Source organism: Chiloscyllium plagiosum, chromosome 12, assembly GCF_004010195.1.
Source record: "Chiloscyllium plagiosum isolate BGI_BamShark_2017 chromosome 12, ASM401019v2, whole genome shotgun sequence".
In the NCBI taxonomy this organism is placed as follows: Eukaryota; Metazoa; Chordata; class Chondrichthyes; order Orectolobiformes; family Hemiscylliidae; genus Chiloscyllium; species Chiloscyllium plagiosum.
Genome location: NC_057721.1, coordinates 18,864,971 through 18,892,510, shown reverse-complemented (window position 1 = coordinate 18,892,510; position 27,540 = coordinate 18,864,971). Strand labels below are relative to the sequence as shown.

The following is a 27,540-nucleotide window of genomic DNA, read 5'->3' as shown; positions in this document are numbered from 1 at the left end:
CCCGAGAATGCAAACTTTTTAAAAAAAGTTTTGTGATTTACACATGAAAGAAGTGAAATTATCACTGTATTCTAACAGATGAAAGGCTTAACAGACAATCAATTTTTCAATGTATAATTTCAGTTACATCACACTGTAAATTTTTGCTATAAATTCTGTGTTACGATTGAGCCATCCACTATCACCTGATGAAGGAGAAACGCGCTGAAAGCTAATGTGCCTCCAATTAAACCTGTTGGACTATAACCTGGTGTTGTGTGATTTTTAACTTTGTACACCCCAGTCCAACACCGGCATCTCCAAATCATCAATATTGGTGTGGACCCCTGGGAGATCTCTTCTGCAGTTCTTTGAAATAGTGCAATTGGATTGTTCACGTCCATCACAGAGGTTGGCTTGGATACATCTCATTTTACAGGGCAGATCAGTATAATACAGACCATTTCTTTGTTAAGGGTATAAACCTTGGAGTTAGAAATCCATCTTTTCCTTTTTTAATTTGTTGTTAAAGCACTTGAAAATCATGTATTTGAATTGAATTGAATTGAATTTATTGTCACATGTACTGAGGCACAGTGAAAAGCTTTGTCTTGCGAGCAATACAGGCTGATCACATAGTAAAGTAGCATAGATAAGTAAATAATAGGTAGACAGCAACAAAAACAAAAACACAGGTACAGGTGAATGTTAAGGGTTTGTGAGTCCATTCAGTATTCTAACAACAGTAGGGTAGAAACTGTTTGTTTCAAAATTGGCTGGTGCGTATGTTCAGGCTTCTGTACCTTCTCCCCAGTAGTAGAGGTTGTGGAAAAACATTGCCAGAGTGGGATGGATCTTTAAGAATGCTGGCAGCCTTTCCTTGACGGCGGGTCTAGTAGATGGACTCTATAGATGGGAGGTTGGTCTTTGTTATTGTCCGGGCTGAGTTCATCACTCTCTCTAACCGTCTCCGATCTTGAATGGTACAGTTGCCATACCAGATAGTGATACATCCAGACAGAATGCTCTCGATGGCGCACCTATAAAAGTTGGCAAGGGTATTCGCCGTCATGCCAAATTTCCTCAGCTGCCTGAGGAAGAAGAGGCGTTATTGGGCCTTTGTAACCAATGCATCCACGTAAAGAGTCTGAGAAAGCTTGTTGTGGATAACCACTCCCAGGAGCTTGACACTCTCCACTCTTTCCACCTCTGTGCTGTTAATGTGTAGGGGGCATGAGTAACATCCCGCCAAAAGTCAATAATGAGTTCCTTGGTTATGCTGGCATTGAGAGCTAGGTTGTTCTCAGTGCACCACTTTTCCAGGTCTTCTAACTCCCTTGTGTAGTCTGTTTCATCGCCATCAGGGATTCAACCGACTATGGTGGTCATCAGCGAACTTGTAAATGGCATTAGTCTGGTATTTGGCGATTTAGTCATGGGTATACAGTGAGTACAGTAGGGGGATGAGTACGCACCCCTGGGATGCTCTAGTGTTGAATGTTAGTGAGGATGAAATATTGTCCCCAGTCTTCACTGATCGTGGCCTGTGGGTCAAGAAACAGTTGCAGAGAGTGGGTCTTACTAAGTTTAGTAGTCAGTCTCGAGGGGATAATAGTGTTGAAGGCTGAATTGTAGTCAATGGGTAGGATTCTTACGGAGCTGTTCTTCGTGTCAAAATGTTCTAGGGAGGAGTGAAGGGTAAGTGATATGGCATCTGATAAGGATCTGTTGGTCCAATAGGCAAATTGAAGTGGGTCAAGAGTAGTGGGGAGGCTGGAGTTGATTAATGCCATGACCAGCACTTAATGACCATCGTAGTAAGGGCAACTGGGTGGTAGTCATTGACACATGCTGCATGAGCCTTCTTAGGCACAGGGATGACGGATGATATTTCCAAGCCAGTGTTTATGAAGGTAGGTTAGCCAGTAATATTAGAAATGATAGTAAAAGTTTCTTTCAATACATAAGAAACAAATGACAGGCAAAAGTAGACATTGGGCCACTTCAAACTGATGCTGGAAGGCTAGTGATGGGAGATAAGGAAATAGCTGGAGAACTTAATAAGTACTTTGTGTCAGTCTTCACAGTGGAAGAAATGAGTAATATCCCAACAATTAAAGGGAGTCAGGAGGCTGAGTTGAGTATGGTTGTCATTACAAAAGAGATAGTGCAAGAAAAGCTAAAAGGTCTTAAAATTGACAAATCTCCTGGCCCCGATGGGCTACATCCTAGAGTTCTGAGGGAGGTGGCTGAGGAAATTATGGAGGCGTTCGTCGAGATCTTTCAAAAGTCACTGGAGTCAGGGAAAGTCCCGGATGATTGGAAGACCGCTGTTGTAACCCCATTGTTCAAGAAAGGATCAAGGCAAAAGATGGAAAATATAGGCCAATTAGCCTATCCTCAGTTGTTGGTAAAATTCTAGAATCCATCGTTAAGGATGAGGTTTATAAATTCTTGGAACAGCAGGGTCGAATTAGAACAAGTCAAAATGGATTTAGTAAGGGGAGGTCGTGCCTGACAAACCTGTTAGAATTCTTTGAAGAGGTGACAAGTAGGTTAGACCAGGGAAACCCAGTGGATGTGGTCTATCTAGACTTCCAAAAGGCCTTTGATAAGATGCCACACGGGAGGCTGCTAAGTAAGGTGAGGGCCCATGGTGTTCGAGGTGAGCTACTGGCATGGATTGAGGATTGGCTGTCTGACAGAAGGCAGAGAATTGGGATAAGAGGTTCTTTTTTGGAATGGCAGCCGGTGACAAGCGGTGTCCCACAGGGTTTGGTGTTGGGGCTGCAGCTGTTAACGTTATATATTAATGATCTGGTTGAAGGGACTGGGGGCATTCTAGAGAAGTTTGCCAATGATACGAAGTTAGGTGGACAGGCAGGTAGTACTGAGGAAGTGTGGAGGCTGCAGAAGGATCTAGACAGTTTGGGAGAGTGGTCCAGGAAATGGCTGATGGAGTTCAATGTGAGCCAATGTGAGGTCTTGCACTTTGGAAAAAAGAATACAAGCATGGACTACTTTCTAAACGGTGAGAAAATTCATAAAGCCAAAGTACAGAGGGATCTGGGAGTGCTAGTTGAGGATTCTCTAAAGGTAAACATGCAGGTTGAATCCGTGATTAAGAAAGCGAATGCAATGTTGTCATTTATCTCAAGAGGGTTGGAATATAAAAGCAGCATTGTGCTACAGAGACTTTATAAAGCTCTGGTTAGGCCCCATTTGGAGTACTGTGTCCAGTTTTGGGCCCCACACCTCAGGAGGGACATATTGGCACTGGAGCGTGTCCAGCGGAGATTCACATGGTAGGTCTAACATACGAGGAACGGCTGAGGATCCTGAGATTGCACTCATTGGAGTTTAGAAGGTTAAGGGGAGATCTAATAGAAACTTACAAGGTAATACATGACTTGGAAAGGGTGGACGCTAAGAAATTGTTTCCGTTAGGCGGGGAGACTAGGACCCATGGGCACAGCCTTAAAATTAGAGGGGGTCAATTCAGAACAGAAATGCAGAGACATTTCTTCAGCCAGAGAGTGGTGGGCCTGTGGAGTGCAGTGGAGGCCGGGACGCTAAATGTCTTCAAGGCAGAGATTGATAAATTCTTGATGTCACAAGGAATTAAGGGCTACGGGGAGAATGTGGGTAAGTGGAGTTGAAATGCCCATCAGCCATGATTAAATGGCGGAGTGAACTCGATGGGCTGAATGGCCTTACTTCCACTCCTATGTCTTATGGTCTTATTGACCAGCCCTTGTTGCATTTAAAGGTGCTGATGAGTTGCCTTCTTGAACTAGTGTTCAAGAATTGCAACACAGTTAGAATACAAATGCACTCCTAACCATTACTGACCAAATTCAGCACCATATGTGAGTCCTTGTATACTGAAGCTGTCTGTGTCCAAATGTAGCAAAACCTAGACAATGTCCAGACTTGGGCAGAGAAGTGGCAAGGACATTCACATAACACATTCCAGGCAATGATCATCTCCGCAAGAGAGGATCTATCCATCATCCTCTGACATTAACTGGCATTACGGTCACTAAATCCCTCATGATCAACACCAGAAACTGAATTGGATTAGCCATATAAATATAGTGGCTACAAAAGGAGGGATTCACCGCCTGTCTCCACAAAGCCTGTCTATGATTCATAAAAGAAATTCTGAAGTGTGATGGAATTCTCCCCACTTGTCTGGACCGACACTGCTTCAACAACACTCAAGAAGTTTAATACCACCCAGGGTAATGGGACAAAGTAGCACACTTGATTAGCAACCTGACCACCACTTTCAAATGTTCACTCCCTTCACCACCAATGTACAGTGACAACAGGGAATACTGCAACAACTCACTAATGCTACTTCAGCAATACCTTCCAAACTTGCAACCTGAACCATCTAAAGGGACATGGGCAGCATGGGAACACCCCCACCTACAAGTTCACCTGCAAGTTACATTCTAATGAGATTTGGAATAATACCACCATTCCTTCAATATGGCTGGGTCAAAACCCTGCAACTAACACCCTAACAGCTCTGAGGGCCGATATTCCAGGGACTACAGAGGTTTGAGAAGGCAACTCACTATTATCTTCTTGAGGCCAATTAGGGATGGGCAATAAATGCTGGCTCAGCTGGTGATGCTCACATCCATGAACAAATAAACAAGAAATCTAACTCGGAACCAATGAGTCACTTAAATTTGCTTCACTTAAGATATTGATTCTTAGGAACAGAACCGCGCTTTCACCGAGAATGTCCTGAACTGTATTTTTTTCATGCTGAATTGAACCTGAACTGTTTGGCACTGTAGTCATGGTTTGAGCACAGGTTGCTTCTGGGAATTCCAAGAGCTCAGCCAGCTTAAAATCCCTCACCAAGCCAATAATTTGAATCATGTGACTAATGAGCATACTCAATTAAAAGGTATGCCAGTTTACATTACAAGGTGCAGTGGAGCACTATTACTGTGTTCAAATCATCTCTTCAGCAAGCTGTCACATAAATACCTGCTGACAGAAACTGGAAACTGTGGATACAGAAGTAAAAGTTAAATCAAAGACAAAACATCCCATGGATACATAAATCCGAATTAAGAACAAATAAAAACCGAGAAAAACTCAACCGATCAGGTCGCATCCACATGGAGAAATAGAAATAACATTTCAGGTCGATGAACTTTTGTCAGAACTGAGGAAAGATCAAAATCTAGGAGATTTTAAGTTATTGGAAGGGTGGCTGAGGCAGGGCAAACAAAGGAGATTGATTAGTAGTTGCACTTTCTCTGATTAGAAACTCCAGTCTGATTCCCCACTGATAGTTTCTACAAAGACAAAGATTGTCAGAATACTAACATATCCTTGACTGCATGGCTGCCAAATAGACTCATACAGCCATACAGAAGAAGTACAGCATGGAAACAGACCCTTTGGTCCAACTTGTCCACGTCGATCAGATATTACAACCTAATCAACCTTGTCTCATTTGCCATTATTTGGCCCATATCCCTCTAAATCTTTCCTATTCATATACCCACCCAGATGCCTTTTAAATGCTGTAATTATACCAGCCAGCACCACTTCATCTAGCAGCTTATTCCATACACATACCACCCTCTGCGTGAAAACGTTGCTCCTTAGGTCCCTTTTATATCTTTCCCCTCTCACCTTTAAACCTATGCCCTCTAGTTCTGGATTCCCCCGCCCCAGGGAAGACTTTGTCTATTTACCCTATCCATGCCCCTCACGATTTTATAACCTCTATAAGGTCACTCCTCAGCCTCCAACGCTCCAGGGATAACAGCCCCAGCCTGTTCAACCTCTCCCTGTAGCTCAAATCTTCCGGGCAACATCCTTGTAAATCTTTTCTGAACCCTTTCAAGTTTCACATGAACAGAAAGCTATTTCAGTTTACATGTCAATAGACTAGGTGGAGCTCCTTACATTTTTTTTTAAAATGTAACTGCTAGAACAAGAGAATATCAGGTCAAGTAAATATTTCAGTAAGCACGCCATGGCTTTGAAACAAGAACTGTTGCCTTCCAGAGGAAAAAGGGAGCAAATGAAACTTTCAAGGGAAAATGGTACAATTTCAGTGCATTATGATTTATCTTCCTTTGTTCATGGGGGAGGATAAGGGTTGGATAAGGTGGGGCAAGCCTTAAAGGGGTGAAAAGGGGACATTGATGTTGCATCGTCTGGACAGATGTAAAAAATGCAAATCACGTTTTCTGGCCTTATAAGACTGGATGAAATTTCACTCTCCTTTTACAAACAAAAAGATCTATTCTTGAGTGTTTTGGAATAAAGGCGCATAGTGTCAAAGATTTTTTTCTTGCATTCATCAGGAGAATTCGTAAAAATACCAATTCAAGGGGGAAACCAAGGTCTTTATGCATGAGAGGAGAGTGAAGTCTGGATGGAAGGTGGACTCATCTGTATAGTCATTGCCATGATTCCAGTTTTTTCAGTAATTAGGAAACCTCAATTTTATCTGTGGGCCATTAATGACTTAGAAAAGCAGGCATTTTACAAATTCTCATTAATGACCCCAGTAATTTATCCCCAGTAGTCAGGTGTAAAGTAACATGGGAAAGTCAAATGGAGGTAAAACATGAACAGGACATTTAAAGGTACCATTTCTATAATCTATTGGGGTAAAGTTTTGAATTACTTGGGGTGTACAATTTATGTATTCCTGCACAAAAAGAGTACTAAGATGAAAGGCCCAGAAAGCATAAAGGTATCTTTTTTCCTTTTTCTGGTATTTGGCAACAATTAGAAAGAAAATTGCTTGAACACTTTCCAACTCTTTATCAAAAGGTACACAGCACAAAAAGAAAAGTGCTGACAATGCATCATGCTTGATTAAATAATGCAGGATGACATCAGTGCTGGTTCTAAGTCTTCAAACAGGAACTCATCCGGCTTCCCTCCTGTTCTACAAAGTTCATGACTCTTCCATTTCAAATATTGTAATTGTTGAAATTTCAGCAAAATAATTCCCAGTCCCAAAAACGATTTCCTCTAACTTCCTCCTTTGACTTTGACAGAACAATTCTGATCTGACATCTCCTTGTCACAGATTCAGTACACTGAAAACACTGGCCAGTCTCTTTAAACCACAATGCTTGCCACTCACTACACTGAGCAGTGTGAAGCGTTTCTCAGCAGCCTTGCTCTTATCTGATGTTTAATCTCGTGTAGCCCCATCTCCAAGGCATGTGACTGCCAGAAGCAGGGAAAGAAAGAGCACTGGTCTTGACCAAACAAACTGTAGAAGCATCAGTGGACTAAGTGGTTGAAAAGTTCATTGTGTAGTGTTCCTCAAAGGCAGGCAATATGTGCCTATCCAAGTGTCGTTTAAATGTCCCTAATGTATCTGACTCTACTACCACTGCTGGCAGTGCATTTCACACACCCACCATTCTCTACGTAAAGAGCCTATCTCTAACATCTTCCCAATATCTCCCCTAAACCTTACACCAATCACCTTAAAATTATGCCCGCTTGTGAAAGCAATTTCCACCCTGGGAAAAAGTCTCTGGTTATCCACTCTACCTATTTCTCTCATCATCTTATACACCTCTATCAAGTCACCTCTCGTCCTTCTTCACTCCATAAGACCTGCTTCCAGTCCAGGTGGTATCCTGGTAAATCTCCTCTGCACTCTCTCTCGAGAGGTTCCACATCCTTCCTCTAATGAGACCACCAGGACTGAACACAATATTCCAAGTGTGGTCTAATCAGGACTCTATAGAGCTGGAGCATAACCTTGCAGCTGTTAAACTCAATCCCCCTACTAATGAAGGCCAACACACCATTCGTCTTCTTACCAACCCTATCAACTTGGGTGGCAACTTTGAGGGATCTATGGACATGGAACCCAAGATTCCTGTGCTCCTCCACACTGCCAAGAATCCTGCCTTTAATCCTGTAATCTGCATTCAAATTTGACCTTCCAAAATGAATCACTTTGTACTTTTCCAGATTGAACTCCATCTGCCACTTCTCAGCCCAGTTCTGCATCCTGTCAATGTCCCATTGCAACCTCCAACAGCCCTCCACACTATCCACCACTCCACTAACCTTTGTGTCATTGGCAAACCCACCCTTTACTTCCTCATCCAAGTCATTTATAAAATTCACGAACAGCAGAGGTCCCAGAACTGATCCTGCGGAACACCACTGGTCTCCGAACTCCAGGTTGAATATTTTCCATCAACTACCACCCTGCCTTCTATGGGCCAGCCAATTCTGTATCCAGACAACCAAACCTCCCTGTACCTCATGCCTCCTTACTTTCTGAATGAGTCTTCAATGGGGAACCTGATAAAACACCTTGCTAAAATCCATGCACATCACATCCACTGCTCTACTATCATGAATGTGTTTTATCACATTCTCAAAGAATTCAATAAGGTTTGTGAGGCATGACCTGCTCCTCACAAAGCCATGCTGACTATCCCTAATCAAGCAATGCTTTTCCAAATAATCATAAATCCTGTCTATCAGAATCCTCTCCAATAATTTGCCCACCACCGCCGTAAGGTTGCTTGGTCTGTAATTCCCAGGGTTATCCCTATTCCCTTTCTTGAACAAGGGAATAACATTTGCCACCCTCCAATCATCTGGCACTACTCCAGTGGACAGTGAGCACACAAAGGTGCAGCAATCTCTTCTGTTGCTTCCTGTAACAACCTAGGGTATATCCTGTCCGGCCCAGGGAATTTATCTATTCTTATGTTTTTCAAAATTTCCAGCACGTCCTCCTTCTTAACATCAACCTGTTCAAGCGTATCAACCTATTTCATGCTGTTTCACAAATGACAAGGTCCCTCTCCGTAGTGAATACTGAAGCAAAGTATTTAAGGACCTGCTCTACCTCCTCTGACTCCAGGCAGAAGTTTCCTCCACTATCCCTGTTCAGCCCTACCCTCACTCTGGCCATCCTTTTGTTCCTCACATAAGTGTAGAATGCCTTGGAGTTTTCCTTAATCCTACTCACCAAGGCTTTTTCATATTCCCTTCTAGCTCTTCTAAGTCCATTCTTCAGTTCTTTCCTGGTTACCTTACAAGCCTATACAGCCTTGTCTGATCCTTGCTTCCTCAACCTTAAGGAAGTTTCTTTCTTACCCTTGACTAGATATTCCACATTTCTTGTCATCCAAGGATCCTTCACCCTACCATTCCTTCCTTGCTTCAGTGGAACAAACCTATTCGTAGCTCCAAGTACTGATTCATGCTCTAAGTTCATCACTCTTATTCCTGACACTTTGTGTGTTAAAATAGACACACTTCAACCCATCACACTGACTGCAACTTTGCCCTATCAACTGTCCATCCTTCATCACAGAATCTCTGCATGCTGCATCTGCCTAATAACCAGCTGTCCCATCCTCTGATCCGAAGATCCGGTTCCCATCCCCCTGCCAAACTAGTTTAAATCCTCCCGGAGTGCTCTAGCAAATCTTCCCCAGAATGTATCTCAATGATCCATATATCTGGTTGATTTTTACCATACCTTGATCAATATAGTGCTGAGCTGATTGATGAGAACATTATTGGGCAGGCTGTAGAACAGCAAAGCATTTTTGACAAGAACTTTTGGATTCTCACATTTATCAGACATAAAGTCACAGTATGAATTTTGCAAGCTTTTGTTGGATTCACTATGACATTATCAACATTATCAAATTGATGACATTATCAACGCAAAATTCAGGCAAATCTTTCCCACTGACTTTCAAAGTATTTAGTAATTTCTTCAATCATAACAGCTTCAACTTTTAGTTATTCAGCAATTAATTGCTCAGGCATCTGACCGAGTCAGTTAAGTCATATGCTTTCTTGGAAATGATGTTAGAACTTATTGTTCAAAAATTACGATCTGACTTCCCAACAAAATCACTTCCATAGAACTGACAACTAAAATCTATTTTCATCTTCAAAATCACAAAAGATAATAATACTTTACAAATCCTTCTCAAACTGCACCTGCCCAACAGTTGCAGCAATCGCACTCTTGTATTTCCATAACCTCGTTTACGGGTTCACTCATTACAGACAACTTGTCAACTGGAGAAGCATGAAATTCTGTTGGTCTCAGTGTGAAGCCCATCATGTGTCATCAGCAGAGATGGAGAGGAGGCAGGTTCTTGGGAATGTCAACTTTCAAGGAGATAGGAGGATCAGCATTGTGGACTCTTTAGGTCATTCAACTCTGAGTACCACTGGGTTCAGCACAAGCTCTGTGGCACAGTACATGAAGGTCATGCTGTAGCCTGAGTTATGTATTTTAAGATATGCCCACAAATAGTTTCGGTGGAAATCCTACTTTCCTATTTTGAGGTACTGCAGCAAATTATATTGTGTTTACCTTTACCAGCTGCACATTTTTGTTGCAAAACAGTAAAGTAGCAGTCAACATTACCCATGAGGTGTCCAAAACCACAAATAATAGTCAAACTGTCCAATTTGAAGGCATAAATTCATGATTATTTATTTCCTTTGCTTTGTATTTGTTACAATTGTGAAAAACTGGATTTTTAATACCCATCATTTGACTTTTAATACCAGGGACCTTTCAGGGCCTTTGACACTACTAAAGATGGTCATAGTAATCACCTGAGCAGGTTGAACCAGCTCATAAAACTACCAATGAAAAAGAACCAGTCTGGGCTGCAATTAATATAGAGAAAAAAATTCACAGGATCTTGATTTATATCTTTTGCGATAAAGTTCACACACCGGGGATGGACATACCCTGTTTGTTATCGAGCATGTAAAAACAATGAAGTCACATGGGAATACAAAAATGAACTGTATTTCAAGCATCTGCTTTTTGGCAGAGCATAGAGAGGAAAACAAAGAGTCTATACTATCTATAGTAGCAGAAAACTCTCTCCCTGTCTCCTTTCAGCTTCTGAAAAGCCAATGTTCAATGATAAGGAAAGTTAGAGAAAAGTCTACTCACTGAGAACTCAAAAGATATCTGCAAATTTGCTGCTTATGAGGATATCAAACATGAGTTAAACAAATGTGGTTTCATTAAAACCTATCACCTCAAGGACATTAAGAAATTTTGAACTACTATATTCTTTTCTCACCGTGTCTGTAGTGGACACTCTCCCCATTTTACACTTTCTGGGATTTGTGCATATGTTTGGTGTCTTGATTTATTATTTTCCTCTGGGTTAGCAAGTGATAAAATTCTTTCTTTCACTCAAGAAAACATTGAAATTGGATTTTTACTTTTGCAACTAGTGAACTATGTTTTAATTGAAATGTGATATACGTGCACGCTAAAAAACAAAAAATATAATTTTTGCTGCATCCAGCTAAAGAGGTTAAAAAGAGGGGAGCTGATTCACCTCTCTTCTCCTGGTAGTAACTGGTGGTCAACAAATGAAAGAAATCAAAGAGTGGGGAAAATAAATTGTTCCTTTAAAAGCTAATAAAAAAAGCAATAATAGTTTCAGGACCTCATGTGAGTCTATTGCTAAGAACTATGCATTATTATAAGGAGAATTAACATTCTGCTATTAAGAAAGGGAAGAAAAAATTTCTCATTTTTAAAGTTTCATGCATGAGTTTACTGTGATGAGAAGGATCTGATGGTTTGTTTTGTCCACATGCATTTTGCAACATTTCACAGCTTGACTTGTGAACCTGTGTGGTTATCAATTCAGTGGATTAAAAAAAAACTGTTGCCCAGCAACAAGAGACCAGATACACAGAGAAAACCAGAACAATCCAGAATGTCGGTATTCCGGGTATGAATGCACCACAGGTTGGAGGCAAAGCAATTTGGATTGGACAGATTGAACGGGTGAGTTTGGAAAAATCATGTAGGTGTGCTCTGAAATTAAACAGAGAGCTTATTTTACAGTTTGCAGATTATTTTATAGATCAATGGAAAAAAAACTTTAAACAGTGTACAGAAATTTGCCAAAAGATAACTAAATGCAACGATCCCCAGGCCTGAAGCTGAGCCATGTGAAGACAGTGATGACTCTTCACCAGAGATCGAAGTTTATTGTAAGGATATTGTTGGGATTTAAAAAAAGGTAGAGATATGTTGAATCTGATGCCTGTAATATCTTTTCAACTTTTTGTTTTGATTAGTGGAATATAGCTCATGGTTATTCTTGTTTAATAAGCAATTTAATCTTTCTATTAAAAGTACACTGGCAGCCTTTTGTGAATGTGCTCAGTAACTGACTTCCACAGTGAAATAAAAGTTAGGATTTCACTCTATGGTCTGACTTGCCCAATGCCAACCTCAGCTGGAATTATAGCACCACATTTGCTGCTAATGGTTTCATAAAGCAGGATGAGATAATGTTCAAAGAATTAGAAGCGTTGGCCCTGCTAAAAGGCCACTACAGCCACTTACAGGTGACCAAATATCTAAAGGTAGAAACTAAGGACAGTGAAAGAGATAAGTTAATAATGGAACACCTAAGATTAGAACTGGAATTCGAAATGAAAAAGCAAGAAAGAGAATTCCAGTGATGAGAATGAGGAAGAGAGAGTGAGAGGCAGAAACAGGAAGAAAAGAGGGCATTCAGGAAAGGGAAAGAGAGTTTAAATTGAAGCAGCTCAAGCTCACAAGGAAGAATCCCAAATAAGGTAGTTCCAGTGAAGGAACCGTGCTTAAGTCAGACTTGATGGCTAAAGTAGTCAAACCGCCCATTAAATCCCTAAGGTTGGTGGGAAAGCAGTGAGTCTCTATCTTATCTCTTTGAAAGATTAGCACTGCAATCAAAATATGTTGATGGATACTATTGGTACAAAGTAGGCTGACAGGGATTTTACCCACTCTTACATGAAAAGAGTGCCATTGACTATGAGGGAGCAATAGGGACTGTTTCAAGATTATGCTAGTTAGTGTCAGGGACATGTAGACCAAAAAAAGTTGTATTCTAAGAAATGGCCTGACCACATATACCTAGATTATGAACAGCTTAAGCAGCTCACTTTTGACCATTTTGGGTATGCGCACTTGAAATTGATTTCTCCTGCAAAAACCCTTTGGAAGTCATTCTCCTCTTGCAAATTAAAAGCTCCCCATCATTTCCAATTCAGACACATGCCAAAGGACAGAGGGCAGCAGGGCTCAGAAAGGCAGCTTTTCTCATTGACGACTATGTATGCACACAGACAGACTCTAATAACACAGGGAGGCTGGGATCTAGAATCTTTCACAGACGACAGGGAGACACAGAATGAGTGAGGTAAACACCCTGGAGAAGGTAAGGAAGGCAAACAGACTAAACAGAACTGAGCCTGACATTAAAATGAGTGGTTCTGATGGAGGAAGAGTGGGAAGCCACTCCAAGAGTTTCCACAGCAGTAACAATGGGGGAAGTGCCATGCATGACAAAGACAGGTGTAGATAGCTTATGGGGAACATTTTTTTTAGCAGCAAGCTCGCTCCCTCAAATACAAAAGGGCAATGGAGGGAGACTGGCAAAAAGATAGCGGGATGTGGATGAGAGACTGGGAACGAGAGAGGTTTGGAGGAAGCAAGGCCAGTGAGGTTTGGAGTGGCTCAGAGTGGGTGTCTTGAATTAAACAGAGATTAAGTCCAGCCAGTGGTATCAGAAAGGGTCATGTCAGATTCTAAAGGAAGGAGATAAGCCAGTCGCTATAAAAGAAGGGGAAAAGGAGCCCAGCATTGTGAGACAATATGAAAAGATAGAGTCAGAGATCTGGGTTTTGGATAACCTCATGGTATATTCTGAGAAAGATTAGAGAGTTCTCAGACAGGTCAGGAAAAGTAAAGGTGAAGCCTTAATTAGTGGAAGAGTCAGAGAAGAATATAACGGAAGCTGAACATCTATCCCATTGCAAGGGAAGTGGAGCAAGTTAAGTGAAAACCCATTCCACAATCCAAAAGGAAAATGGGACAGAACATACTGCAGAGCAGACAATAATGGTGGAGACCACTGTGGGAATACCAACGAGGAACAACACCGAGGTTGAAACTCAATCAGTGCAAACTGATTTGTGCGAAGTTCAATAAAAGGGAGGTGTAGAATGTCGGTGCAGACACCGCATACAGGCAAACATCAAATTACTATCCACTGAGCTCCAAGAAATGAAATCTGTAACAATGTCTGAATATGGTCCTTGGATTATATGCTGGGACAGTGAAGAGTTAAAAATACAGAAAGGTGCTACCTCCTCGGCAATTTGTCCAGCTGCCTTTCCCAAAAGGTGTGTGGGTGTGGGCGTGTGTGTGTGTGGATGCATGTGTGTTGTTATCCCAGTTTTTATACTGTTATTTCATCCTGACTTTGCAATGGTACAAGCAGTATAAAGATCAAAGGAGAAATATTGTTTGTTGTCTTTCTTGTGGTTGTGAGGTATTAGAACAATGATAAAAATAGACAATCAAATTTTAAATTCCATCACTTGATTCTTAATACACAGACCTTTCCTGGGCTAAAATGCCTTTGTTAAAAAGGTGGAATAAGATGACCATAGTGATCACCCGACCATAGCCTGAGCCAGTTCCTGAAACCATTAATATAAAAAAAGCCATTTGAGCTGAAATTAAACTGTCATAAAAAGGCATTGAAATTCAGGTCGTTATCTCCTAATGGAGATGAAAGTTACCTTCTAGCTTAGAATGGTGAAAACACACATTGAAGACACAAATGAACTGTATTTCAAAGGCCTTTTTTTAAGCACAAAAGCGACAGTAAGAGATGGATTTATAACTGCAGAACAATAAAATTATCTCTCTTTGTCTGTTTCCTCTCACTTCTCAAAAGATAATGTTCAGTGAAGCAAACTAGAGAAACATCAATTCACCAAAAACTCAAATTATTCTACAAACCTGGCTACTGTTGGGGATATAGGACATCAGTTAAACAACAGAAGTCGCTGGTTAAAACCTGGCAAAAGTGAGGACTGCAGATGCTGGAAACCAGAGTTTAGATTAGAGTGGTGCCGGAGAAGCACAGCAGGTCAGGCAGCATCCGAGGAGCAGGAAAATCGATGTTTCAGGCAAAGGCCCTTCATCAGGAAAACCTGCCGACACAAGGACTCCTGGGAATTTTAAACTGCTATATTATTTTATCTTGCTTCGAAATATAGATCATAGGAGCAGCCCTCTGAGCTTGCTGTGCCATTCATTATGATCATGGCTGATTATCCAACTCAATAACCTGTTGCCACTTTTCCCCTATCGATCCCTTCTAGTTCCAAGTGCTATATCGAACTCTTTCTTGAGATACAACAATGTTTCGGCCATGACTGTTTTCTGTGGTATCTCTCCACCCTGGAGGCACCCTGCCTCCATTCCTAATGAAGGGCTTTTGCCCGAAACGTCGATTTTCCTGTTCCTTGGATGCTGTCTGACCTGCTGTGCTTTTCCAGCACCACTCTAATCTAGACTCTGATTTCCAGCATCTGCAGTCCTCACTTTTGCCCTGTTTTCTGTGGTAGCAAACCTCACAGAAGCATCATTCTCTGGGGTGAAGAAATTTCTCCAGCTCAGTCCTAAATGGTTTACCCAGTATCTTTAGATTGTGACCTCTGTTTCTGGACACCCACATCCTCAGGAACATCCTTCCTGCATCTACCCACTCTATTCCTGTTAGGATCCCTCTCATTCTCCTGAATACCAGTTAATATAATCCTAAATGATTTAGCCATTCCAGGAATCAACCTGATCAATTTGCTCTGCACTTGCCCCACAAAGAACATTTTTCCTTAGGTAAGAAAACTAAAACTGTACCCAATATTCCAGGTATGGTTTCACCAAGGCCCTGTACAATTGCAGGATGACATCCCTGCTCCTGTACTCAAATCCTCTCACTATGAAAGACAACATACCATTTGCCTTCTTGACTGCCTGCTGGAGCTGCATGCTTTCTCCAGTGACCTATTTATGAGGACATCCAGGTGGTACTGCACATTCCTATTTCTTGACTTATAGTCATTTGCTCCCAAAGGATTTTGTTCCCGAAGTGGATAACCTCACATTTATTCACATTATACTTCATCTGTCAGGCACTTGCCCACCCACTAAGCCTGTCCAAACCACAATGAAGCATCTCTGCATCCTCCTCAGAGCTCATCCTTCCAACCAGCTTTCTGTCATCTGCAAATTTGGAGATAATACATTTATTTACCTCATCTAATTTACTATTACATGTTGTGAATAGCTGGAATCTGAGCACTGATCCCTGTGGCAGCCCACTAGTCACTACCCACCAGTAGGAACAAGACCACTGTATGCTTACTCTTTTACTCCCATCTGTTAGCCAGCTTTCTCTTCATTTCAATACACTATCCTTCACCCCATTTGTTCTAATTTTAGATACTATTCTCTTATGTGGGACTTCATTGAAAGCCTTCTCAAAATCCAAATAAACCACACCCACTAGCTTCCCCTCATCATTTCTACCAGTTACATCCTCGAACCTTTACAATAGATTTGTCAAGTATGATTTTCCCTTTTTGTAAATCTATGCTGATTCTGGCCAATCCTGTGACTGCTTTCCAAGTTATCTGATTTTAAATCACTTCTAATGGACTCTAATATTTTCCCAGTACTGATCTTGGGCTGACTGGTCTATACTTCCCAAGTTTTCTCTCTACCTCTCTTCTTAAATAGAGGGGTTACATTCGGTGCCAACAATCTGTAGGACCTGTTCCAGAGTCTGTCGGGTCTTGAAAGGTAACCATCAATGCATCCATTATTTTTCAGGCCACTTCCTTATATATTCTGGACTGAAGATTATTGGACACTGAGGATTTATTTGCCTTTATTCCCACCAATTTCCCTGACACTATTTCCCTACTAATACTTAGTTTCCTTCATGTTCTCTCATCTGACCATGTATTTTCCAAATTTTTTGGTGTGTTGTGTCCTCCATTCAGAACAATAAAAACAAAGTGTGTACCTAGTTGGCTAGCCATTTCTTTACTGCCCCTGCTTCGGACTGTAAGAGGTCTACATTTATTTTCACTAACTTTTTTTCTCTTCCAATACCTTTAGAAACATTTCAGTTAGTTTTTATACTCCCTGCAAGCTTATTTTCATACACTATTTGCCCTTTGGAACCCCTCATAACCAGACTGCCAAATACTCCTTTCTCATTACACAATACCCAGTCTAAGATGATCTGCTCTCTAGTTGGTTCTTCAACATATTGGCCCAGAAAACGATCCTGTATACACTCCAGGAATTCCTCCTCTCCAGTAGGGTTCGTAATTTAATTTGTCCAATCTTTATGCGGATTGAAGTCACCTGTAATTACAGATGTTCCTTTATTGCATGTGTCTCTAATTTCTTGTTTAATGCTATATCCAAAATCACCCCTACAGTGTAGATCTCCAAATATAATCCACCACTAATGCTTTTTTTGTTTGCATTATCATTTGTTCTGGATACTGTTTTCTTTTTAAACCTTATACTAATGTTTGTATGGATATTTGATGTTGTGTTTTGTTACTTTAAGTAAATAAGTAATAACATTTCTTGAACTAGAGATTTATGACCAACTAATAGAATCAGGGTAAGGATCCATTGTGTTTGCTTCACTCTTGACTCATTCTTGCCATGTGGGGTGACAATACTTGAACTACATTTTCAAATTGCAGTTATTGTAATTTAATATTGTTCCCACCTCTACATCGACTCTTCCAAATGGACTCCCATATATTAACAATCCTTTCTGGTCAGAAGGCAGTTTTGTTTATTTTACAAATATCTTCTCCTAATTCATCACTGGCACTTCCCTGGGTGTACAGCTAAAGGGATGCTCTGCCCAGTGTTGTCAACCTCAGGAATAGTCAGAGGATTCCAGTTCATTCAGTCTGAAAGTTTAACTTTCATTCAAGACAGTGAAGCCCCATTACAGGATACCGTTTCACAACATAATAGTAGGAACACTGTTCTTGTTAATAATCATGTCATTATTTAAAAAAAAAGTCATTACTGATTAATTTCATAACCTGTAACAGATTAACAAACCTCACATATACTAAAAATCCAACGCTAATTAACTGACACAACCAAACCATTATACATCAGGTCTATGATTCAAATTGCCTTACGATTTCATTACAATTGACACAAAACAAATCGAATTAATCCTTCAATCTTTTCACAAATACATCACAAGATTTTTATAATTCTCTGTGCTCCACCTTTCAACTAAGCCTGAATTGCATGAAGCACAGAGGGATTTGGGGAGGGGGGGTTGCCCAAGTTAGATCCACAAAGTTAACATTCAGGTGCTGAGGCTAATAGGGAAGGCAACCGAATGGTTAGTCTTCAATTCAAAAGGAATAGAGTATTAAAAACACTGAGGTCTTACTAAAACTGTACAAGGCGCTAGCCAAACCAAAGCTGGAACATCATCAAAGGAAAGACACATTGGCATTGACAGTCTAAAGAAGGCTCATTAGTGATAATGTGTATGGAGGGATTTTCTTATGAGGAGAGGTAGAATAGTTGAGCTTATATTCATTTGAGTTTAGAAGAATGTGTGAAGACCCTATTGAAATGTATAAGATTCTTAGGTACTTGAAAATGTAGGCGCCGACTGGGTTGGTGCCGAATGGGTAGACGCCGACTGGGTAGACGCAGAAAGGTGGTTTCCCTATGTGAGAGGGTCTAGGATCAGACAACTCAATCACATAATAAAGGTTTGACCACTTAATACCGAGATATGGATGAACTTGCTCTCTCTATGAAATTCTAGAAGAGAACAGAGAGCTATTGAGGCTGGGTCATTAAGTATAGTCCAGGTTGAGAACTACAAAGTTTTAATTGTTAAGGAGATAAAGGGTTATGGGAAAAAGATGAAATTGGAGTTGAGGATGATCAGATTCACCATGATTTCACTGAATGGTGGAGCTGACTTGATGTGTTGAATACCTACTTCTGCTCCCACGCTGAATGGTCTTATAGTATTTTCTCATTTACCTGTACTTCAAAACTTGTAATGTTGTGTTCTCTTTCAAATCAAAGTCATTTGTCATTAGATGCCAAAATATATATTTTTTTCATTTTGGCTATGTCTTTATTCAATTCATGACTCACCTGGAAAAGCTTTGGCTGCTGTTTGGAACTCTATATGCTTGGTTAAATGTTAGCCTGTGGGTGTTCTAGCAGCTTTGACAAGAGGAAAGGTCCATAAAGGAACAAAAGGATGGTCAACTGGTCCCAGCTTGCACACAGTGGGAGGGCATGGATAGAGTAGACAGGAATAGCCTTCTCTCCTTGGTGGACTGACCAATGACTGGGAGGCATAGATTTATGGTAAATGGGAGCTGAGGAAAGGTTTTTGAGTGTAGTGTGCCTCGGGAACTTAGTGCCTGAAAGCATGGAAGAGGCAGAAACCTTCATAACACTAAAGAAGTATTTAAATGTGCCCTTGTAATGCCAAGGCATACAAGGCCATGAGTCAAATGCTGGAAAATCGGTTTAGAATGCTTGCTCTTGATTGGCACAGACTTGATGGGCTGAAGAGCCTTTATATTGTGTTGTAGGTTCAGTGACAGTACCTGTGATCTGCCATCAACTGATAAATCTCATTGGTTTTCAAAGAGTGTAAATGTGACAAAAGTCAATTATGAGAATCAGGGTGTCATTCTTCACTGGCTTGACAAATCCTACCTCCGAAAAAAAATCCCATCAAGCCTTTGTGTGACACGTACCACAGTTTGATGATTGACCTGAATCACTTCATCCCCAGCGTGGATTTTCTTGCACCGATCTGCAGGAGACTTTACAAAAGGAGGGAAAAAAAGGGAGACCCAGATGAAAAAAATAAAAGCATCATCAAACAAAATGTGCAACATTTACTCACTTCATTAAACATTTCTCCATGCCCTCTTTCTTTTAAAACAATGCAGAAATGACATTCCCTGTGGCTAAACTAACATATAGTGAAGACAACGCCACAATATTTCATCCACTTAATGTTTCATTTGTGTTGTTAATTAAATTGTAGTTCAGTTAATTGCTGTTCAATATCTAAGTGCAGCTGTATGTTACAAAATAGAGGACAATCTTCTTCTGCAGCACCGCAAACCAATTTTCGAAGGTGTTTGGTTTCAAGTATTACTTGATCTATTCAATTTCAGCTTATGCACTGCACAACACTGCAGATGGACACTTACAGACAAAGCATTGAATAGGATTCCTAACATAACAAACTACTGCAGATCTTTTTTGCCACTAGAGAAATGGAAATACTTGTAAGGATACACACAAGCATTCAGACATTTTACATTACTCTGTGTGCAGTCTTTATTGTTTGTTAAATGTAGTTCCACAAAATTGCCAGCTATTCAGCCCTTTGCGTCTGCTCTACCAATCAAAATAATTGTGGCTGATCCAACTCAGTACCCTATTCCCACTTTCTCCCCATATCCGTTGATCTCTTTAGTCCCAGAAACTACATCCAACACCTTCTTGAATTCAATCTTTTGGCCTCAACCACTTTCTGTGTCAGAGAATTCCACAGGCTCGTCACTCTTTGGTGGAATGTAAATTGAATAAAAATCTGGGATTGAGTCTAATGATGATCCATGAAACCAGTGGTGGTTATCATAAAAACTGATCTTGTTCACTGATGTTCTTTCGGGAAGGCAATCTGCCATTCTTCACTGATTTGGCCTATATACAATGCCAGTCCCAAAGCAATATGGAACAGGGAGGTGTTGAAGAGTTGGTGGGAGGGTGAAAGGAGTTGAGGATACCCCTCTCCCTCTCCTTTCACCAACCTTGCCAGTTGGGCAACTGATGAAAAGGCTAGCAGAATGAACACCTCTCTTTACTCACAAGCTTCACACAGGAGGAATCAGGTCTCATTGAGCAGCTGATTAGGCCAACGTACATCGGTGCCAAAAAAGACGTGTGAGCATTTTAAAGGGCTCATGCACCGTTAGAGATCAATCTGGGCTCCATGGCAGCCATTATTATGTCAGAATTTGTGACAAAATCTCATCTGATGACCCCACTGGCGGTTGTGATTTGCAGTTTGGGAATCCCTGTTGTATCCTTGATTATTCCATATTCATGTCTTCACTCTGATCCTTCAATTTGTAAACGTCTTCATTCTTGCTGAGTCATGCATGCCATTGACACATTTTCACAGTCATAGTCTCAAACACTAGAGTGCCTGTGAGTCAGAGACTGTCATTCTCAACCAGAGGTATGTTTAGAACTTCTAGAGAACAGAAGTCATCACCTTTATCATCACCGTGTTACGTAAGATGAACTTTTCTTGCAAATTACTGAGTCAATCTCAACATATTCTTCACTTCTCCCAGATGAATTCACACATACTGACATTTATAATGAGTGAATAAATGGCCTGATGGCTGGTTAAACATCAATTAATCATCATTGAGTCATACAGCACGTACAATCCTTTGACCCATTTTGTCCATGTCAATGTCACCCACTCCGTCCCCTTCCCTATGTTTTAACAATCCGATTTTAAATGTTTCTGTAACAAATTGCTATCTGTTTCTTTACAGAACACATAATGAATCCTATTGGTTGTCAATTTTTCTTTCAATGGGGGCAATATCAATGAAGCAGCATCTGTTGCCTTTCCCCAGCCATCCTGCAAAGGCAGAGATTCATTGTCTTAAATTGCTGCAGTGTTTGTAAAGATCAACCCTCCCCTGATAAATATCAGACAGGGAATTGCAGGGACACAGTCAATATAAGAATGGCAGTGCATATCCAAATCAGGAAGTAGTGCGTTTCAGATGCAATGACATTACATTTACATTGTTAATCTTTGTCTTACTGGAATAGGTAGCTGGGTCAATAAACCTTACTGAGACCACCTTGTAAATAGTACACTGTAACGACTGAGCGCTGGTATTGGGTGGTGGATTTTGAGTCTGAAGGCACTGCCTGTCAGGTGAAGTACTCCACCTTGCATTGCATTCTTTTTTATTATTTGAATATTCTTATGACTACATCCATCTTTGTGAGCATTCATCACATGACTCGCCTCAAACTTCTATGGTGCAGAGATGTTTTGAGCGATCAGAAAGTTTACTTGGTACAGTGTACCAGTTTCCATTGTGTACTACCCTTGCAGGTAAAATATTGAGATAGCTGCTCTAGGTCAATGACTTTAAGAAAAAATTGTAGCAACTCAACCATGATGCTGTTATCAAACATCCTTGCTGAATGCAGCTATCTGTCACACTGTAGTTGCAAACTTGTTAGCACAGAGTGCACTGTAGTGAGGGCTTTCAAGTTATGTCCATTTTCTATAAACCATCATTTTTTATCTAACTATAGCATTTTACAAAAATACTTTGTTTCAAGTAGTAGATGTTTCTGGAAATTACCACAAGATAATGGTTGAAAACAAAAAATGCTGGAGATCACAGTGGGTCAGGCAGCATCCGTGGAGAGAAAGCAAGGTAATGTTTCAAGTCTGGATGACTCTTCATCATTTGCTCCTCCAATATAGTGGTTACTGAATTCAATATATCAATTCATTTATTCCTATCTCTGTCTTCTGCGAGTTCTTTCTCCCCAGACTGCCTACTTAGAACACATTTCTCCTGTTTTCTGCCTTTATCTCTTACTCTGTGTTTCAGTCCTTTGACACTTGTAATTTGAAATTGATGCATGGCTCTATTTCATATCTCCTCATAGTTTTTTGTAAGCTCTTCGATAGTTGTTCCTGGCAGCAGGTACCAACTTTTTCAGCCCTCAGCCAGGCTCTTGTCTTGGTAGGTCTATGCAAATAGAAAATCTGTTATGGGAGTCCTGCCTAACTGACACGGCCTTTGCTTCTCCTTGGACATGATGCTCATTTTACTCTGTTACTGCTTGAGAAAGAGATCTGTGCTGCAGTGGAAAAGCCACGGCAAGGAAAGAAGTACAGATTTTCAGAAGAACTCTATCTATTAACAATAGAAGACAGTAAACCAAACAGATGCATTAAAGTAGAAAGAGGAAACTATAGATACAACACCGACATGAACATGGCCTTGTCAGTGATGCTCACATCCAAATAATTGCTTTTAAAAATGATAAAATAAAGAATAGCAGAGAAAGACTAAGCAACTTGAAAGAAGAAACATGTCAAGTAAAGGGTGGCATAGTGGCTCAGTGGTTAGCACTGCTGCCTCACAGTGCCTGGGACTCAGGTTTGATTTCTGCCTTGGGCCACTGTCTGTGTCGAGTTTGCACATTCTCCCTGTGTCTTTGTGGGTTTCCTCCAGGTGCTCCGGTTTCCTCCCGCAGTCCAAAGATGTGCAGATCAGGTGAATTAGCCATGCTAAATTGTCAATAGTGTTAGGTGCATTAGTCAGGGATAAATGTAGGGGAATGGGTCTGGGAGGGTTACTCTTTGGAGGGTCAGTGTGGACTTGTTGGGCTGAAGGGCTTATTTCCACACCATAGGAAATCTAATCTAAAGAGCGAAAACTAATGAGTGTCACAGAAAGCAAATAGCTCACAGTTACTTAACTGCAAAACGCTGCATGGAACATGCACAAACCAGACACAAATGCACTTATGCTTGAGTCTGGCTGAATCACTGTAAGCAATAACAGGGAAAATGAGGAACATAGATCAATTTGTTTTTAATCACAAAAGATGTGTGAAAAACACAAGATCCGCAGTTTGTGTGGTAATCTGGCAGAGCAAATCACCGACTTGTTAATGAACTCGCTTGACTTTTAACCTCAAATTGATCCCAATTACACTAAAATGAACAGGATGAAAATTGAGTGGAGTCCACAAACTGACGAATGATCAGCTCAAGCTGATAACAAGACATGCAGTCATGATAAAACTTTATCTAATTGTTCTTGCAAATTTTCAAAAGTCAATGCCCCCAAAAAATCTGAAGTTCTTCTTTTATTTTTCATGTGAATGCAAATAGAAATAAGGAATTTGTTTCAATACAGGCAGAAAACTCTGAAAATCCGATGAAGGGTATACACCCTAAACATCATAATCTGCATTTTCCCTTCACAGATTCTGACTGTCAATTAATGTCCATTTTAAGATTTCCAAAAAGTGCAATGTTACCGGGTTACTTTTACTGAATTTCATTCAATTACCTACTTTGTGGAATAGGTTAATAATACTGCAGCCACAACGTTTTTTTGAACTGACGGATACTAAACATTAATATATTGCTAAAGTACAATCCTAAATTCTAAACATGCATATTATGTAATAATTTTCTTAATTTTAGTCACTTCCTTGAGACCTACATTTTGCAGTGAAGTAATTACCCTTTTTGGAGCTACTGCTACCTGCAGTGAGTCGGATTTCATTGCTAATTCTTATACAAGCTGGTACCATGTCAAATTTAGTAGGCAGTATTATATGATGCCTCCCCACACCTATAATAGAGCACCTATGTTGCCCAACCACATGACGATTTAAGAAACCTGTAATCTATAAATTTTCAGAGATGGTTGAAAAATTTGATTTTTGTTTGTGTTTTTAACCATTACTTCCTCTTGCAACGTAGACTCAAAGAATGGTTACAGTGCAAAAGAAAACTCAACTTGCCTAGCTTACCCACCCTTTCCCCACAATCCTACAAATCTTCTCTCTTCAGGAGCTTACCAAATTCCCTTTTGAAAAGCCCGATTTAATCTACCTCCACCACACTCTCAGGCAGTGTAATTCACATTTGAACTATTCGCTGCATGTAAAAAATGTTTTTCCTAATATCCCTGTTGGGTGCTTCTGTTGATCACTTTCAATCTGATACACGACCCTTCAGCCAATTGATCTTTCTTTTTACTTACTTTGTCTTGCCGTGCTTCAGAATTTGAATTCTTCCAACAAATCTCCTTTCAGCCTTCTTTAAGAATGACAACCCCAGATTCTCCAATCTATCCTGTTCATTAAGTTGCTCATTTTTTTGGAACCATTCTCTCTCCTGCATCCTTTCTAATGCCTCCACATAGTGCCTAGAATTTGGAATACTGCTTTTGGGGATGAACTAGATTTTTCTAATAAAACATCATAATTTCTTTGCTTTTGTCCTCTTTGCCTCTGTTTATAAAGTCCACAATCCTTATGCTTTCTTTACCATAGTCCCACCTGACCCAGAGGTGTCTAATAATATGTGAACAGATTGATTGAAAAATGTCTGTTGTCATAAATAGCAATTACATGATCCTATGATTAGATTAGATTAGATTACAGTGTGGAAACAGGCCCTTCGGCCCAACAAGTCCACACCGACCCGCCGAAGCGAAACCCACCCATACCCCTACATTTACCCCTTACCTAACACTATGGGCAATTCAGTATGGCCAATTCACCTGACCCTGCACATCTTTTGGACTGTGGGAGGAAACCGGAGCACCCGGAGGAAACCCACGCAGACACAGGGAGAACGTGCAAACTCCACACAGTCAGTCGCCTGAGGCGGGAATTGAACCCGGGTCTCTGGCGCTGTGAGGCAGCAGTGCTAACCACTGTGCCACCGTGCCGCCCACAATGCTTACTTTCTTCCTTTTATATGTCAGTGTAGTGATATAAAAATTCTTTGCATTCTTCTACTCCAAGACAATTTTCCAGAACGATTCAAAATTGTGAAATATCTTAGTTCCCTCGGTTTTATTTTCCTACGACAATCTTCAGACTTTTATAACTAAAACTAGCTATCAGGTTTCCTTAGTTGCTGCCTGACGTACCTCATGCCTTTTATCCCTAATACATGGTGTCATCCCCAGCCCAATTGACTTTAGTTCTGTTCATGGAAAATCTATAATATTTGACACAAGTCTGATATAAAATGAGTTCTTAGGAAGACAGGGGAGATCAGTTTGAAACAATGAAAGTTGATTGCATAACAGTCAAAAGGCCAGTCGAAAAGATATTGGAGTGACAGCAGCAATACCAAAATCTTTTTCAAGCTCTGCTTGAAGTCAAAGAACCACAAAGAACTGCAGAGAGTAATGATGAATTCTTCAGGGTAGAGTCAAGTGGACTCCAATGACATGGCAGAGGATGTCATGTAATGGATACTGTGTAGCAAGTTTACACTTCAAGACTTGCTAATAATGAATCATGCAATTGCAATGCCTAAAAGTGGATGCATACTGTGAAGAAAGCACAAACCGAACAGCTACAGTGCTGATCTTAATGCAGGAACAATATAGGTCAATGAGCAGAGGGGTAACGGGTAATGGGTGAGTGGGACTTGGTATAAGTTGTACAGCTTCAGATGACATCAAGGTTACAGCAAGTGCAATGGAGGGCACCAGTAAAGAATGGGTTTGACTTGTCAACTCTTCAGGTAACAGAAACGTGGCTACGGCAGGAAAGTAGTGAACATATCTCTGTTAGAAAACTCTTTATCACATTTGGGTGGATTGCAGACAACAAGAATTTTAAGTAAGATGCGTGGAGCAAGTAAAAAGCCCAAAGGAGGGAGAACTGCCAGAGAAGTAAAGGGACAGACCAGGGTGACATATGGGTGATAACAATCACACAGCCCCTCCCATAGTCTTACGCACCTGGTGGGTAACGTCAGGCTTCATAATTCACTAATATTCTTTACAAAAAGAATTCAATTCACTAAAGAGCAACTAATCAGCAACTACCGCGAATGCATCCAATCAAACATCCGTCATAGATTTATTTAAAACAGATTTAAATTAGATTATTTTTTAAATTACCCCTTATTTATCCAACTCATGTTCAAATTTTGCCAACAAATTATTCTATAAACAAACGATTTCTTCCTCTTTCTTCAGTGTTATCTTTCTTCACCCTCTCGTATGGTGCTCGATGCTACAGGGTAACTGATCATTCCCAGCAGCCTGCGATCACCACCAACTCTACCATAGATGCCAACTGTAGACTCCCTCTTTGCTCTAACGCGAAGGTTTTATTTCATCTGAAGCTGATCTCAGTCAACTTATCAGATATCCTAACTAAAAGTTACATACGCTTTCTTGGCACTCTGGATTTTGAGTGTCCTTCAGCTTGATGATCCATGCCTAGATGCTGGAATTTCAACTACTGCAGATAAATTACTCATGGCATAGTGAGATATGTTGTGGAGTTGTGGTTTTCACACTGGTGTGGTACAATATTCCAGTCTCAGGCAGAATAACATGGGAGTACAATTTTAATTGTTTTAAATTCATTTACAAGATGCAAGGGTTAGTTCAGCATGTGTTGCTAACTCTCATTGCTTTAGAGAAGGTGGTGGTGAGCTGCTTCAATTGCTCAGTCCATTTGGTGTAAGGACACCCACAGTGTTGGTAGGAAGAGAGTTTCAGGATTTTAACCGAGCAACAGTAAAGGAACAGCTATATACTTCTAAGTCAATATGTTGAGTGGCTTGGAAGAGATCTTGCATGTCGTAGTGTTTCCATATATTTGCTACCCTTATCCTTTTAAGTGGATGAGGTTTGGAAGATCTTCTTAAAGGAGTCTTAGACAGTTGCTGCAGGGATTCTGGTATATACCATGCACTGCTACCAGTCTGCTGCAGGAGTAAATATTTAAGTTCAAGATCACAAGAATGTTGTATTCTTTTCCAAAACAACTTATCCTTATTTATT

General features: G+C 40.5%; 1 protein-coding gene across 2 annotated transcripts in view; it reads right to left on the bottom strand.

Annotated features, from left to right (window-relative positions):
* Positions 1 to 27,540, bottom strand: part of cnksr2a (connector enhancer of kinase suppressor of Ras 2a) — a 489,515-nt gene that overhangs the window by 228,838 nt on the left and 233,137 nt on the right. For both annotated transcript variants that reach the window (XM_043700616.1, XM_043700617.1), the window contains exon 8: positions 19,666 to 19,734. In XM_043700616.1, coding sequence (XP_043556551.1) covers positions 19,666 to 19,734 — 69 coding nt within the window. The remainder of the gene's footprint in view (positions 1 to 19,665; positions 19,735 to 27,540) is intronic.